This window comes from Lontra canadensis, unplaced genomic scaffold (assembly GCF_010015895.1).
Source record: "Lontra canadensis isolate GAN:19392208 unplaced genomic scaffold, GSC_riverotter_1.0 scaffold38, whole genome shotgun sequence".
Classification (NCBI taxonomy): domain Eukaryota; kingdom Metazoa; phylum Chordata; class Mammalia; order Carnivora; family Mustelidae; genus Lontra; species Lontra canadensis.
This window is the reverse complement of record NW_022631032.1, coordinates 10,316,419-10,334,316: the sequence shown is the minus strand read 5'-3', so window position 1 is coordinate 10,334,316 and position 17,898 is coordinate 10,316,419. Positions and strand designations below refer to the sequence as shown.

General features: G+C 36.4%; 1 protein-coding gene across 1 annotated transcript; it reads right to left on the bottom strand.

The window, feature by feature from the left end:
* Positions 1–5,541: 5,541 nt before the first annotated feature.
* On the bottom strand, positions 5,542–16,632 carry DBR1 (debranching RNA lariats 1). Its single transcript, XM_032869616.1, has 8 exons — positions 16,329–16,632; positions 15,566–15,690; positions 13,721–13,801; positions 11,864–11,949; positions 9,963–10,187; positions 7,293–7,373; positions 6,902–7,047; positions 5,542–6,424 (listed from the first exon to the last, which is right to left on the bottom strand). Exons 1-8 carry the CDS (start codon positions 16,523–16,525, stop codon positions 5,731–5,733), a joined length of 1,635 nt encoding a protein of 544 aa, XP_032725507.1. The 5' UTR covers positions 16,526–16,632; the 3' UTR covers positions 5,542–5,730.
* Between the last annotated feature and the right edge of the window lie 1,266 nt (positions 16,633–17,898).

Genomic DNA, 17,898 nt, shown 5'->3' with positions numbered 1-17,898 from the left:
TATGATAATTCAGGAATGATACATTTGTCTTGGGAGTGTTCTGATGCTGTGATCTAAATATTTTACAATCTTATTTTATAAAAATGCCTAAACATGCAGTGGTTACTGACTCCTTAATAGTCAGAAACAATCAAATAGCAAAGTTATAAACTGCATATTACACAACAACTCCGAAAAACCAGTAAGAAATTAAACTTCATTTCTGCAGAAAATCAGGCAAGAGCTATAACCAGGTAATCCAGAGTAAAAGAAATATAAATAGGTTTAAATACATGAAGACACTCAACCTTACATATAAGATGGTTAAAGCTGCCCTGGGATATTTTTACCTCTCAGATGAGCAAATGCCTAAAAAGTTTATTAATACAAGGCATTGGGAAGAGTGTGGAAAAACAATCACTCAAACATGTTGCTGGGAGCATAAATCTGTATAACCTCAGCTGGGACAGTTAAACTATACTTGTTGAAATGATAAACCAATATGCCATATGTCCAGCAATTTTATTACCAGGAATTTATCCTAGAGATCTAGCTGCACATGAACAAAGTAACATATATTTTCATTTTCACTGTTTTTATTTTCAAAGGATTAGAAACAACCTAATGTCCATTAGAAGGGACTGGTTTAATAAATTAAGATACATCTATACAATGGAATAATATGCATCCATAAAAAAGCAGGAAGACTTTTACTTTTTTTTTAAGGATTTTATTTATTTATTTGATAAATACAGATCACAAGTAGGCAGGGAGGCAGGCAGAGAGAGGAAGCAGGCTCCGCGATAAGCAGAGAGCCCGATGTGGGGCTCGATCTCAGGACCCTGGAATCATGACCAAGCTGAAGGCAGAGGCTTTAACCCACTGCGCCACCCAGGAGCCCCTGAGCAGGAAGACTTTTAAATGCGGACATAGATTCATCTCCAAGAAACATATTTTAAGTGGGGGAAAAAAAAAACACAGTAAAGAGGAGAATGTGTGGATTGCCACTACCTTTCTCAAAAGAGAGGAGAGAAAGAAATTCAATTGATAATGTTGGTTGACCCTGGGAAGAACTGAGTGACTGGCAGACATAGACGGGACTGAGATCTTTCACTGGATGTACCTTGTACTATCAGAATTCTGTACCATGTGTATATGCAAGCAATTTCAAAAACAATAGATTTAAGAAAGAATAATTGGGTATCCCAACAGTGACTGAACACAGACCTATGAAGAAAGTTCAGAAGTTTAATACAATTATTAATGAAGGATTCATGAAATCACTAGGAACTTCCTGCTTTGGATTCAATAAGTCAATCTACAGAGAAGTCCAAAAATGGACAAAGGAAATCAATTGGGAGTTCATTGATATTTGAAATATTAAAAATAAAAATTGGAGTCACATCAATATTTCACAATGCTTTTTCTTGTCACCAGACTTCTGTATACTTTTAGGAACTGATTTTGAATCTTCATAATATCACTACTATATTTATATTAAAATTTAACTTTCCAGATTTGTTAAATTACCAGGATCAGAGTCCACACTTCCTCCTAGGTAGTTTGTGATCATTGGTATTTGTTGATTTGGCAACAATTGACACCTTTATAATGTTAAGCCATCACATTCAGAATCCTGGACTATTTTCTCATTTATTTAAATATTAAATTATTTCCTTGATATGGTTTTTTTTCTTTATTGAGGTGTTGAAAATTTTTTTATTAATTAATTTCTAGAAACACTTTATTTTTGTTGTTGTGTTGTTTTTCTATAATTTTCTTCTTACCTGTTATTGTTATTTGAAAAAAATGCTACTGATTTTTGAGATTGTCTTTGTACCTGGCAAACTTTGATTGGCCTTATTTCTATGAATCTTTTCATTTTGCTTTTTATACTTTCTATACGAGTGATCTACATACAGATGACCTGCAAATAATGATGTTTCCCTTCCAACCTCTATATCTATTATTTTCTTTTCTATTTGACCACGATCTCTGGTATTATATTAAACAATACCTGTGAATCAAATGCCCCTCTGATTTGCTCCTATAGTACCATATTCCCCTCATTTGCCACACTGCTGTAGTTGGAATTTCATAATTATTGAGGTGATTATTTTTATTAATTTCCCTTATTGTATTATAAGTTCCATGAAGCCTAGAATTATGCCTGATTTTTCTCACTGTTGTATCCCTGGCATAATTCCTGGGATGTATTTATCTCAATAAATATTTCTTGAATGAATAAATGAATGGCCTAAACTGATAAATAACAATTAAAGAAAATCATAATAGATGAGGACCATAATTTTCTTATCTTGCCTTTCCTCTCCTGTTCCAATTACAAACTCATTAACACTCAGGAGCATATGTATCAGTCAGGGTATTTTGGCTGCAAGCACCAAAACTCTGGCTGGCTAAATTAAACAAGAGGGGAATCTACTGGAAGGAGATAAGGAGATAGGGATTAGAAGATAAAAGGAAGGCTGAAACCCTACGCATAGAAAAGAGCAATTCTGAGGGGGTAAAATAGGTTTGTCAAGGTGCTGTGTCTGCAACTAAGGAGCTCCAAAGACTCTCATCATTGTATCTCTCTGATCAAGATCCCCGCTCCATCTCACCACCCTGAGACCACCACCTGAGCCGAAACCAAGAGTTGGAAACATAACCAACAGAGTCACCCAGGCACCCCTACTCAGGTTTTCATATGCTATTTATGTTTCATTTTTCTCATGTATAAATTTGGTCTATTTGGAATATATATATATATATATATATATATATATATATATATATATATAATGTATATATGTATAAACATTATGACATATATATATATATACAAGTTTTTTCTCTTACAAGTGGATACCCAGAGATTCAACCCTGTATATTTAAAATATCTTTTCCCTCAGTGATTAGAGATGCCACTTAAATCATACACTAAAATCTTCCATGTTTGTGCCTATTTCTTGTCTTTCTGTTCCATTGGTCGGTCCATTCATGAACCAATACTACGTTGTTTTAATTATAGAGGTTTTATAGTATGTTTTAATAGGTGATATGGGCAGTATAATCTACTGCTCTTTTGGGCAGTAGGGCAACTTGTCTAACTCCAGGAAAACGAACAAAAACCAAAACCATGTATTGATATTTTAATTGGGGTCCTGTTAAATTTACATACTAACTTTGGAAGAACTGGCATCCTTAAAATGTTTACCTATCCAAGAATAAGAGATGTTTCCACTAATTCAAGTCTACTTCTGCATTTTGGGGTGTTATTTTAAGGTTTTCCTCGTTACAAGCTTTGCACATTTCTTGTTAAGTATTTCCTTTTGATATTGTTTGTATCACACTAGTTATTGGTACTTGCATATGTGAAAGCAATTGCTTCGTATTTTAATTTTTATCTTATTACATTACTGTATTACTTATTACTGTGCTGTATTAGTTTTAATTTTTATTTTCTTGTGTTTTCCACCTAAACATTCAGGTCATCTATATTTACTTGCCTCTTCCTTTGCAATCTTGATTTCCCTGTTTTCTTTTGTCTAATTGCTTTGTTCTTTACACAGATACAATGTTAAAGTGTAATGGAGGTAGCAGATATCCTGTCTTGTTCCTTGACCTTCTGCTTACTTTCCTCTGATGAGAATGCCAACAAGATGCTAGATTTTTTTCTCCCAAAGATTTATTTATTTTTAAAGGGAGGGGGTAAATCTTCAAGCCGACTCCACGCTGAACACAGAGCCCAACAATGAGGGGCTCCATCTCAAGACCCGTGAGATCATCATCTGAGCAGAAACCAAGAGTTGGATGTTTAACCAAATGAGCCCATCCAGGTACCCTTGGATTTTACTTTTTAAAAAATCAGAAATGGGTGTTGAATTTTGCCAAAGGCCTTTTCATCATCCACGGAGATAACCATGTTTGTTCTTAGATCTACTATTATGTGAGTTATATGAACACATTTCCTAATTATCGAACCATCTTTGTATCAGTCATGCTAAATCACCTTAAAATGTGCTATAGATTCTGTTTACTAGTATTTTATTTAGGACTTTTGATGCAATATTCATATGTGAGATTGGTCTGCGGGTTTTTTGGTGCAATCTTTACTCAGATTTAGATATCAACATTTTACTTGCTTCATAAAAAGAAAACTAAACTTTCCTTCATTTTTCTACATTTTGTAAGTTTACCTGACATTAGTGATTATTTGGTACTTTCCTCTTGAATCCATTAGAGCCGAGCCCTTTTTTGTGGGAGTTAATTCTTTGATAACTTTCTCTATTCCTTCTGTGGAAATTTTTGCCACTTTCTACCTCCAGTAGGGTGAATTTCAGTGAATTCTATTTTCCTTATCACATTTATTTGTACTAAGTTATGAGGGTAATCCTATGTTTGTTTGAATACCCTGTTTTACTGGCTATTTCTCCCTTTTATTTATTTATTTTTTAATTTATTCTTGGCATTTGTGCTTTCTTTCTTGATTGAGCAAGCTAAAAGATTGTCTTTTTTTTTTTTAAACTCTGTTATTTATTTTACATCTAATTACTTTCTGCTTTTATTTATCTTTATTAAAGAATTTCGGGGGAGAGACCTCTATGTCACAACTATGGGATTCTATTAAATCTATTAATAGATTCTATTAAACCAGCAATAGGGGAAATCTATGGTTTTTAAATACTTCATGTAAATAATGAAAATTTAAATTAGTGAAGTAAATTCACTCAAAAAAGAAAGTAAACAAAATAGATGCAATAAGGATAAAGTGCTCAACCTTCTTCAAGCCAGATGCTGACAAAATAGACGTCAACTGCTAAATCATTCTCCTAGATTGGCCTCTGGATGTGGACTACTATGGGATGATGACATCCTAGAACAATCTGAATTCATGGCTACTGACCCAAGTATAGGGCAACCATCTCTACGGGTCACCCAGGCATTTTAACCAGAACCAGGATAGAAGTATAGTTTTTCCATGTAGATCTTTAAAAATATTCTACTACTAGCAATCCATAACAGCAAAGGGGCAGCATTTATGCAATTCAGTCCCCACTAGTAATTAAGACTAAGCTAAACTGTACCCAAATGACCTGAAACACTTACTATAGCTACCTTAAAATTAAAGCTAAAGCTAAAATATGCCGAAGTCTACAAGGCTGTATGAATCTCAGCAATTAGTGTAAAATTTTGTTTGCCAATGTTTAGTATTTAAAGAATTTATTTCCTGAAACCTTATCTACCATCTTCAATTTCAATTATATTTGACAGACATTAAGAGCAGACCAGGAAAATATTTATAACAAATAAAAAGAAAGCATACAAAATTACACACGTAGTAATGATTTCACAAAACAAAATATTAAATATGCCTTATTTTATACACCAAAATAGTCATAGTGGTAGTAACTCCTTGAAGGTAAAAATCCCTGTCTTACTCATCTTTATAGAGCCATCCTACAGAAGAGTGCCTGGTAGAAAGTAGGTATTCATTAAGTGCTTCCTGAAAAAAATGAAAGTGAATAATATCCATCTTCCCAAAAAAGGTACTCGATCAAGTAAATATATGAAATTTTAATATTTTCATCTGAAATATACAAAGGAGTAAAGACAAAGTCAATACCTAACTAAAATTCTCTTAAGTAACTTCATTATTACAAAGTTAAATCTTCAGTCAAAAATCCAACTCTAAAAATATAGTCTCAAAAATCACATATCTACATATAATACGGAGACAACTCAATTGTCTTATGCTGCATCATCATCATCCACTGCAGCATAGATGGCTTGATTCCTCCTCTTAATTTTCTTTCTTTGTTCAGGTTCATGTTCATCACTCAGCCTCTTCAATGGCAACTCGGTTAAGTTGTTTCCATCCCCTGACTCTGGAGCCTCACCGAGTTTCCCCTCTCTGCCATCTAGGGAACCCAATGTATCATCAGAAGATACAACCATGGAACCCGGCAAGATCCTGACATCAGAGAAGCTTGCAGAGAAGTCAGAAGCTTGATCAGAAGAAGGTTCTACAGATGGTGTATTCATGTCACTATGCGTACTTACAATACTATCTTCATCTTCCTCTTCTTCATCTAACATTATTTCATCTGGATTAATAGAGGACAGGGCAGATGTATCTGTGTTATATTCACTACGGTCTTCTCCAGAGTCATTACTCTCCACATCATCTTGCTGTTCATATTCACCACATAAGTGATGTTCTTCCTTGGCCTTCTGGAGCCTGACATTCATGTCAGTGATGCCAAGTCGGGCACAAAATTCAGTAGTTTGAGGATTGATCCTATGAACCAACTGCATTTGTGTCTGTGGCCTGCTAGGGTCATAACAAGCAGCTGTTATGCTGAAGTTACATGGAACTTTGAGGTCATGATTCAGTATTTCCAATACTTTGTTCATAGCTTCTTCTGTTGCACTATAATCCCACCTACAAAAGTCCAAAACAATAGCTTTTTACATTCTATTATCCTCAGACAACAAAAGATGAAATCTAAATATGGACTTCATATAAACCATATATAAAAATTCCATCTAATAAAATTATAGTTAATATTCCAAAGGACCATTTTGAAATAAAAACAATTCTTAGAAAAAACTATTCTTAATTCACCCTCTAAACAAGTATAAATCATTTTAATGTGTGAACCAAATCTCCGCCATTTTACAGTTCTATGCATGCTTATTCATTTATACACTTATTTGGGTTGGTATTCCATCATCCATTTTTATATCCCTTAGAAGGAAAATTTATAGTTTTCCATACCAGTCAGTAAACCCTGAATTACTCTGACATTCATTTAACAATAACTCCCTTGATTTAAAAAAATGAGAAAAGTAAGAGGTGGATGGGACAAAAGTTGGGCACGCAACAGGGACAGCAAACCCTAAATAAGGTCAGACTTACCTTGCATGCAGGCCATTATTTTCAGGCATATTCCATAGACGCTCAGTCAAATTAATAAGATCATCAGTAGCCCTGAGAACAGTGAGCCATTCAATATCATACTCTAAGTACTCAGGAGCACTGGGGTCATGTTCTATTTCTATCACCTATAAAAAGAAATCAGTAATTTTAAGAAATACATTTCTATTTTTAATATTCAAAGAATTTCAATATAACAAAATGTAAATGGAATTTAATAGCTTATAAACACTAACATAACTTAAGTATTCCCAAAAAATTCTCAGAATATATAAATTATAGAGCATAAATAAATTCTAAAGGGAAAACTATTATGTTTCTAGTCATTGGAAGAACAAAACTATATTGCCAAGTTATTTCATTTTCTTTTTACCTGAAGAAAGTCTCTATGTGGTAAGCATTTGTCCAAGGCTAAAAATTTGGTTGCTTTGGCTGCCTGTCCTTTATCCTTGGCCTAGAAATGTGAACCATGATTTAAGAAAAAAATGTTAAAACATCATAGATAATTCATACACAGAATAGGATGGAAGCAATCTTTATTAAACATACCCCTAAGTCATGTGTCAAAGCAACAACTGTCACCATTCCAAAATAAGTCAGTTCTATAACAACTTGTATAATGACGGGCAAGGTACTTAAACTCTCTGGGCTTCAACTTCCTTACAAAAGTCAAAGGTAGACACAAATGCTGAAGATAATGATACTGGATTTTTTAAATTATAATAATAATTTAAAAATAAATTAAAAAGAATCAGATAATGATACAGTTAAATCAAAGCACATAATACAAAGGTTAATGATAACAGAAGAGCTTAAAAAGTAATCTGGCAGATTGAAAGAAATTGTATAATTTCTTCTAAACAAATTTTAGAAGAAATTATAGGGAAAAATCTTTTTACCTTGAGTAGGGCAAAGATCTCTTAGATATAACACTGAAAGTGGATATGATACATTCACAGAATGAAATATTGTTCAACAACAAAAATGAAAGAAATACTAAACCTGCTACTTGAAAGAACCTCAAAAACAAGCGAAGGAAAGAAACCACAAGCCAAAGACTATAGATTTTGATCCCACTTATATAAATGTTCAGAAAAGACAAATCCAGAGAGACAAAAAGCAGATTAGTGAGTGCCCAAGGCTGCGGGTGGGAACAAGACTCACAGGAAATAGACACAAAAGATCTTTTGGGGTGCTGGAAATGTTCTAAAACTGGGCTATGTGATGTTTGCTCTGGAAACATCTAGAACTCTGGAAATATACTATAACTCACTCACTGAATGGTACATTTAAATAGATGAATTTTATATTATGTAAATTATACACCATTGAAACTATTTTTTTTTTTTTTTTTTAATGAACTGGCAGAAAGAAAACATGGGGAGAAGATGGTGGGTCATAAACATGAAGATTATATTGGATGCAGTAAAAAAGTGACTCAGGAAGAACAGTAAGGCACAGACAAGGAAGCAGGTTCTGTGCCATCCTGCTGTAGGCCAGGTTTCAGTTCACTGGTGGTGACGGACTAAGAGAAGTGCAAGGCACACAGATTACAGACAGACGGTAGCAGCAAGGCAGTTCTGAGGAAAGGTGATTTCTGGTGTTGGACAAGGGGCTGAAATAGAACACTGGCAAAGTCAGAGAAGGTTGAGGAGCTAAGAAAAAGGGATCACACATATTCATTCAGAAATTGAAGTCCCTGAGGTTGACAACAGAAGAGGGATGGGGAGGAAAGTACCAAATCTGATGCTTCAGTAAAAATCCAGGAGTGTCGTGAGCCCTAGGAGATAGAAGACAGTAACACAGACGTAGAAAAGGTGACGGGTATAAATGGATGACTTGGACGTTAAAAGAGGATAATCGCTTTGCAGTGGCCCAAAGAAAAGAAAAGGAGTAACCTTGACTCTTCATCTCAGTGAAACTGGGGAATGAGGATAAGCCCATAATAGCAAGGGCCCACAGGAATGTTTTCAAACATAACTTTCCAAACTGTATTTGAGTAACATCATTAAAGTGCACCCCCACCACAGAAAAGTGTTGGGTCAAGTTCAGGAAGCAATGCACACCACATTCCAGTGCCCATTAACACATTCGAGATTCTCAGAAATTATAGAAGCCCCTGAGAAGAAATCTCTAACCTTAAATTTTCTAAACATTTTCTCTATGGAATAGTTTATGGGGAAAGTCAGATTTTGGTGAGAACGGGAGGAGAAAGAGAGAACCACACATTCCATAAAAGCCTAATTGTAAGTATAAATTTATTCTCTACCTTCCATCAAACACTATCATTCAAGCAGTTTCCCAAAGAAAACTCTGGGAGTTCCTCTCTGTCACCAAATCCTGATGATTGTGCTCCAAAATCTCTCTGGAACCTGTGTTCTTTGTGTTCCCTCTTTGCCACAGTTTAGAATCTCATCTTTTGCTTAAATATGCCTCCCATTTTCCTTCCTACGATCCATACACAAAACTACTACGAAACTAACCTTTCTGAAATAAAAATCTGGTTTCATCACTCCCCAACTTTCCCCATTACATTCTGATTAAAACTCAAACTCCAGAGCATGACCCAGAAGGCAGCTATGATCTCATTCCAGCCTCATCTCTCCCTCTGCCTCAATCAAAGGGACTGCTGCAGTCCCCCAGCACATGCCAGTGCCAGGCATTCAGGCCACTCGTCTCTGCCCACACTGATCACTCTACCTGGATGGTGTCACCTAGATTCAACTGCTTTCTGGGACAGTCAATTCCTTTGGAAAACCTTCATCTCTTCATCTCCTGTCCGCATCCCCATGTGAGCACAGTATGGCAGAGTTACTCCCACAGTCTCCTGGCACTTTTCATCACTGATTTATTACACTATCTTATAATCACCTGCATGTCTCTTCCTCCCAAGGATATGGAGTTACTTGCAAAAGCAAGGTTATATTTGATATCTTTCTCTTAATTTACAACTATTTTTGATAAGTGTTTGATAAGTGTTTGTTATTTGATACATATTTGGTAAATGTTTGTTCAATGAAAGAATAATATTTTTGGTTTCTACCTGATGCTGCATTAAGGCTGCAAACTTCACATGAAGATGCGCAGAAAACCAGTACGTAGGCTTGAAGTGCTCTAAGAGCTCTGAGGCAGCAGGACTTCCCAATGTGTTATTTTCCACTTCTTGTCGGAAAAAAGATTTAGTCTTCAGAAGCTGCTGCTTATTTCCATAATGATAGATCTTTCTTGGCCAATCATGAGATAAGAATATGTCCATAGGCTGCTTCAGCTTTAACAGAAAAAGAAAGAAAGCTTTTTAAAACACAGATCAAAAGCAATCCCTGACTCTTTCTCCACTACCGCACAACCGTTTGCCCAATTCGAGCTTTAGACTTCTGTGTAATTCATTCCAAGGAAACTTTATTTAAGAAGGTCACAGAAACACTAAAATATACTAAACTCACTCATCTAAGCCAGGAGAAACCGCTTTCTCTCTCCTCACAAATCACCTTTGTCTTCCACAGCAAGGCAGGGCCATGCAGACACTTTGATCAGACTGTCAGCCAGCTATGGTCTTTCATATGGGGCCTCTAAAATATATAATAACCGTCATTCTTTTCCTTTCTAGTGAAGAAACTGTTTTAAGATACACAGACACCAGATTTCATGAGATATCTAATGTAAATAGTATAGTAAAACCCAAAGGTATATTCCCTTTTTTTTCCCCCTAATGGACTCATATAGCATATACCTAAAAAACTCTGTTTACTACATAAATTACAGTAGAGGTATTTAAGGTGGCTGGTGTCTTCACGGGGAGGCCACAAAATACACTCCATACTTTACTGATCCCCAGCACCTTCAAGTAATCTGCAAAAAATACCTGGAAAACTAAATTAAAATAACTTAAGTGTTCAAGATGATACAAGATGACAGATATGACTAATCACTGAATAATTCAGGCAGTAAGTGCAATGAAATTTCAGAATAGACTGATGGTTTTAAACTAGAACACTGTTGGGACACCTGGGTGGCTCAGTTGGTTAAGCGTCTGTCCCTTAATCTCAGCTGAGATCTTGATCTCAAGGTTCTGAGTTCAAGCCTCTCAACCCCTCTTGGGCCCCACTCTAGGCATGGAGCCTACGAAAAAAAACCAAACAAAACAAAAAACCAGAACACTGGTATCTAAGGCGATTCTTCAAAGACTGGTAGGGCTGAAATGAGTAAAAGGGAAAAAGCATTCAAGGCAGAGAACTGTTCTGAGTAGGGTATTAAAGAAATGCCTGCAAAGCATCCTCATCCTCCTGCTGAGACTGTTGGGTATGGTGGGAGGGCCTGAGAGCATCAGCCAGGCCCCATCCCTTAACTCCTTGGGAAATCCAGGGCAGGCTACTTACCTATCTGAGCCTTGGCCTCGCATCCTTAATATGACAAAGTCAGAGTAACACCAGTCCACAGAATTGTGTGGCAATTATATGAAATACCCTGTGTGGAAACTGCTTAGCCCAGTGTCAGGCATTTAATGCATTCTCAAACAAAAACCTGGTTTCGCCTACTCTCCAGTTAAGCCAGTATTCCAATACCCCCTTCACAATTTTACCATATTCTCTATCATTTTTTACCACTATTTATTTCCTATTTAATACCGTTATCTGAAATACTTTAATATTTTCTTTAAAGTTTCACTTTATGCCAATATATATTCTTTAGCCTTATTCTAAGTAGTAATATCTGAAGTCATGGATTAAATGTTCTATTTTATTATTACTCCCTAAAATAAATTCATAACATTAGAATTTAAAATGTTCATCTGTGAACCTCCTAAAAGCAACTCAAGATCCAAATTTTAGAAATACTGAATTAAGTTCTTCTTGGAAGTCGTATACCAAAATGATCAAAATACACTTTGGTACAGAATTACTTTAACATTTTTTTCAAGTCTGCTGTAATGTACTTTTTACATACCTGTTTTAATTTATAGACTTCAATATTTCTCACATGATATATACTCCTTATTGTAGCTGGATTATAAGGGGGGCACTCAAAATGACCTTAAATTAAAGAAGAGAAATAAGCTATATTCAACTCCCTTAAATACTGAAAATACAAATATATACATACACTTCTCCAAAACTGAGGTCTGTCATTAATGCTTTTGGTTCTTAAAAATTTTATGAAGACACTGTTCTTAAAATGTTGGTATTTTCTACTAATAAGTGATCACTAGCTATAAATCTAAATAATTGAGGGGCTTATGAATTTTTTAATTAAATTATATTTAATATGGAATATGTTGTTTATTCACATAGTTTAAAATTTAAAAGATACCATCAGAATGGAATAAGAAGAATTCCTCCAGAGAGTAGACCACTGATGCATAGGGATGGGGTGGGAGCAGGGATTAACCACAAAACTTTTGGGAATGATAGAAATGTTATAATTTAGATGGTTGCATAACCTATAAATTTACTAAAATATCAATGAATTGTATACTTCCAAAGATATGTAAATTTTACCTCTACAAAGCTGCTAAAACAATGGGAGGCAGGGATCCTCCTATTCCTGTCCCCCAGCAACCAGTAACACTACCTAGAGGCAACCAGTGTTAGTCAGGTTTTAGTATTTTATTCCAGGAATATCTACTATGCACATCATAATACACAAACTTCTTTACCCTTCCTTTTTTTTAAATGCAAATGGCAGTAGAGTTTATACATGTTCTGTGCCTTGTTTTTTTTTTCACGTATCTTAGAGCTCTTTGTATACTTCACACACAGAGCTGCTTCTCTACTTTTTTTAAAAAATGGCTTCATAGCACTACATTGTATTGTTTTATCACAATATAGTTAATGAGTTCCTACCTTCTGCCATTACAAACAAGGCTGAAATTTAAAAAATGTGTACACATCACTTTGCACTTGTGGAATATATCTGTAAATTACATTTCTGGAAATAGAACACCTGGGTCAGAGTACTTCTGTAATTTCCACAGACTACCAGCTATCCTCCAAAGAGTGGAAGACAGTTTGTACCCACACTTGCCATGAAGGAGATAGCCTATTTTTGTACTCTTATGCCAATAGTTTAGAATCATGGGGAATAGCACAGCAGGGAACAGACTCGTGATTTAATAGTTACATTGAGGATATAAGTTTCAGCTGCCAACTCATAAAATTCTGAAGTCAATGTGAACCAAAGTTATTCCTTTAACTCTAAAACCAAGGTATAATCTTTTCAGATACAGTGGAATGAATAAGTTCAGTGTAGTATACATCTACAATGGAATACTACTCACAAATTAAAATGAATAGAGTGAGACGTATCAACATGGATTTCAAAAACATATTGAACAATGAAGCAAGCTGCAGGAAGACACATGCAAAATGATACATTCACATGAAGTTTGAAACATGCTATATCATACACTGTTTAAAGCTGTTACACATCTCCTAATGACATAATCAAGTGAATGACAAATACCAAATTCAGAAGAATTGACTGCCTGATGAGGAAAGGGAAGGATAAAAGGAGGAGAATGGGACTGAGGACAGATAAACAGTGAGCTTTGACTATATCTGTAGTGTTTTATTTCTTTAAAATCTTAACCAAAAGTAACAAAATACAAAGACTGATAAAACTAGATAGTGGATACATAAATAGTATGTTCTAGTGTTCTCAACATTTTCATATGTATAAACTATTTCATTAAAAATAATAGTTCAGAGAAAAAAATCCAATGAAAAAGTCAAACTCTATATTATGCTTAAGTTACTCTGAGGCATGCCAAGTTCTAAAGTTTAAAAACAATTCTCAGAATAATACCTTTTCGATAGTCATGAGATTTAAAGATACCAGAGATGCCACCAATCCTTACGCCTCGGTATTTTACTACACCAGCCAAACCTGAAAAAGTACACAGTTAAATAAAATTACCATAAGCAGAAGCAATCTCTTTACTAACTAAATGAATAGTATAAAGGCCTAGAACTCCATGCAGTCCTAAAATTATTTGAAAATTAAATGTCATGATGAAGTTACTCTTTTACATAGTGATAAGCCAACAATATATAAGGCAGACTAGGGAGGAGAGGCCTAGAAGCAGACAGGCAAGAGACTAAGCAGAAAGGAAGGAACGCATAAGATTAGGTGTGTTAAGGGAGAAATAGACATAATTTGGTAACTAATCGAATATTACAGTGGGTTGGGTAGGAAAAAAGGAAAAATGTCCTATGATGCATTTGTATGTTATAAATCTGAAAGTCAACAAATATAAAGTATAAAACCTACAGTTTCTATATTTCATTTCTGACCATCTTCAAACCTTCTCACAATATTGAGCTGTCAAAAGATCAACCAGTAATGAACTAGAGAAATTACATTTCTGAAGTTATGATGTCATCATTACAGCTATAAGCATTTATACATATTTTTAATTTTATTTATTTATTTGAGAAAAAGAAAGCACAAGCTAGAGGAGGAGCAGAGCGGGAAGGAGAGGAAGAGAGAGAATCTATCAAGCAGACTCCACACTGAGCGAGGAGCCCAACATGGGGCTCTATCTCACAATGCTCAACCATGACCTGAGCTGAAACCAAGAGTCATATACTCAACTGAGTAAGCTACCCCAGCACCCCACTATAAACATTTAAATAAAGAGAATAAAGGACTGTATAGTCTAACAGGACTGTACAAATTGAACTGAATATAAATTGAATATATAAATTGAACCTGAATCTAATCAGGTTGTGAATCTAAACACAGATTACAATTACTGCAAAGGATAAAATGAATGTGTTAAACAACATAGGAAATTCCAATCAGCTAAATTCAGAAAGCAGGAAATTCTGTAAGACAAATTTCTCATCTTCCTCAACAAATCAACAACATGGGGTGGGGGAAAAAAGGAACCGTTATAGCCTAAGAGGATTTAGAATCATGACAATAAAATGAAATGTGTGGACCTGCTTTGGATTCTCTTTGAACAAGTCAATTGTAAAGTCAAACTCTTGCTGAGAATCACAGAAATCTGAACATGAAGTAGGCAACAGATAATTGGAATCACTGCTACTTTAGATAAGTATAATAATGGTACTGCAGCTGTGGTATTTTTAAAAACACTTATCTCCTAAAAATATGTACTGAAATATTCACAGGCGAAATAATATGATGGCTGGGATTTGTTTTGCAATACTCCAGTCACTTCTTCCCACAAAAAAGTTTGGAGCGGAGTGAGGTTGAAATAAGGATGGCAGACTGGTAACAGTTGTTGAAGCTGGTTATTAGGTACAAAGATTCATTATATTATTCTCTATTTTTGTGTATGTTTAACAATTTCCATTATAATAACTTTAAGTTTTTTTAAGTTTAATACAGTTTAAGTTTAATACGGAAAGAGAAAAATAAAGGGATTGCACATAGTGTAAAAGGCCTTTGCAGTTATTATTACATTATATTATATTATCAATATTGCTTAACACCAGATGAAGCATGGACATATTTTCATGATTACCTAAATTAACTGTTTTAATTAAATTTTCATAATTAACTATTTAAATTAAGAGGCATTCCCAAAACACTATACATCTCAAGACGCTGCCCAAATATTATACAAATCCTGACAGGCTCTTCCATTCCAAACAAACCAAAAAATTACCCATGAACACATACCTAAATAATAAATGTTTGGCGCCACCCAGCCACCATAGGGTAACTCTTGCAAATGATTTGAGGCTTCATGGTTTCCCCCAATGAAGATTGTGAGAACTGGGGCCTTTTTCTCTCCAGAGTAATACCTAGAACACAAGGGTAAAGTTGTCAGTTGGCATAGCAGAAATTAGGCATAGAGAAAAGCAGTAACTGATGCCCATAAAACTGGGCATAGCAGAAAAGCAAAATTAGGCCCAAAGGAAAAATCTGAGCCCACTATAAAAAATGAAAAAGCTCTTTCTAAACTAATTGCCTATAGTCCTTAGGAATTCAGGAGCTGCCACCTTGGGTTCCAAGCCAGCGCGCATTCAATAAGGTCAAGCAAGAACTTTGTCAGCTCCGAACCTTAGTTTCTAGAACACGGATGAGCACAAAGCAGGCGTCCAATAAAAATTCCTGGATCAGTAAAGAAAGCAGTCCCAGAGTCCTATCAAGTACAAGGTAATTAACCTGTCAGCTCCTTCCTGCAGGTTTCTCCCTCAGGCTTCGATCCCTTCCGAAACAGACAAGACAGGTGAAAGGATGTGAGAAAAGTGACATTTACTAAGCGCCCGTTCCTAGACACCGCGTGAACAAAGAAGGTAACTAAGCAAGACAGCTAGTCAAGGCCGGGGGCGAGGGGCAGGGGGATTGGAACCCAGTCCGGGTTCTCTCCCACTCCCTCTGGATAGTCACACCTCGCACCGCCAGGTCCGGGACCCGGGGCCCAGGGCCCGTCGCTCACCTGTAGAAGGTCTGCATGTGGCGGTACTTGGGCGGGACGGCCATGCAACGCAAGTCGGCCTCGTTGCGCACCGCCTGGAAGTCGCCGCAGCACAGCAGAAGATCTATCGGCCCCGGGCCGCGCCTCTCCGCCAGCGCCAGCGTCTCATAGATCTTGTCCAGCTCGCCGTGGCAGCAGCCGGCCACAGCCACCCGCATTCTGCCGGCTGGAGGCGGGGAGGGTTGCCTGCAAGCCCCTACACCAGCGCCAGCCCAGGCCAGACAGCAAGAGGGGCCAGATCGTTCAGCTCCCGCCAACACTGGCTGAATCCACCCCTCGAAAACTCGCCCGAAATAGAACTCACTTCCGGTTTCCAAATCTCGCGAGAGATGGATGGGCAAGGGCAAGAATTACAGGGTTTGAGAGAGCTTTCTAATGGGATGAGGCTTTGCCTGTCTTCTGGGTCCTCGAATTCCGGCAGTTATGACGGATGATAAAAATCATAACCAGGAAAGGTCTGGGTGACTGAGTCGGTTAAGCGCCTGCTCTCTGCTGAGGTCATAATCCCAGCGTCCTGGGATTGACTGCCCTGTGGAACTCCTAGTTGAGCGGGCAGTCGGCTTCTCCCTCTGCCTGACCCTCGCTCTCTCGCTCTCTCACAAATAAATAAATAAATAAATAAAATCTGTTTTAGAAGATCAGAAACAGAAAAGTTGGGTTTGTTTTTTTTTTTAAGTCCAGAAACAGTAGTTTAGTTTGATTAAATTAAGCCGAGCTAAACAAGTGAGACCGTGGGATTGACTAATTTCCTAGGCGGAAACTCTGACGGCAAACATAACTGCCTGAAAGCGAATTAGAAATTGAAAGATTTTTTAAAAAGAGAGGTCAAACTAAAAATAATTATTAACTAAAACTTAAAAACTCACTGAAGTTTTCTAAATTATCCACCAATGAGTTTCTAAAATTATGGGGGGATTTTTTGTTTTGTTTTGTTTTGTTTAAAGGGGCTGTGGACTCTTCTTCCTACCGAATGGCTGTTTCCATAACTAGACTGTAAGCTCAATGAAAGCAGAAGAATGTCTGGAAAACATCCAGGAGGGAAACGAACCGAACAATTGAAAAATGAGTGGCCAAAATAGAAACAAGGAAAACAGTAAAACACCTTTGGCCAATTTAATCAAGAAAAGTAATCTAATCAATATAATACAGGGAGTAACAAATCCATCCATTTTCTTTTTGAAGATTTTATTTATTTATTTGATAGACAGAGATTACAAGTAGGCAGAGAAAGAGAGGAGGAAGCAGGGTCCCCGCGGGGCTCCACCCCAGGACCCCAGGATCATGACCTGAGCCGAAGGCAGAGGCTCTAACCCACTGAGCCACCCAGGCGCCCCACCATCCCTCATTTTTTAAAAACGCGTAAAATAACATCGTAGGGACAATGACACCACAATTAATTCCGAAGTAAGCAGAAGATATTAACAGAACCATGACAATAAGAAAATCCTGGAAAAGTCGAAGAAATCCATTGAAAGACATTGTACCCACAGGGGCTTACAGGCAATTTCTTTCAAATTTACAAGAGAGATCT

What these genes read in the sequence shown, in the direction of transcription:
- DBR1 (XM_032869616.1), bottom strand. Translation starts at nt 16,525, where the DNA reads ATGCGGGTGGCTGTGGCCGGCTGCTGCCACGGCGAGCTGGACAAGATC. An exon ending in ATCTCATGACTATCGAAAAG is followed by an intron (nt 11,950 to 13,720) that starts GTATTATTCTGA and finishes CTTTAATTTAAG; the next exon opens with GTCATTTTGAGTGCCCCCCT. An exon ending in CAGCCTTAATGCAGCATCAG is followed by an intron (nt 7,374 to 9,962) that starts GTAGAAACCAAA and finishes TCACATTTCTAG; the next exon opens with GCCAAGGATAAAGGACAGGC.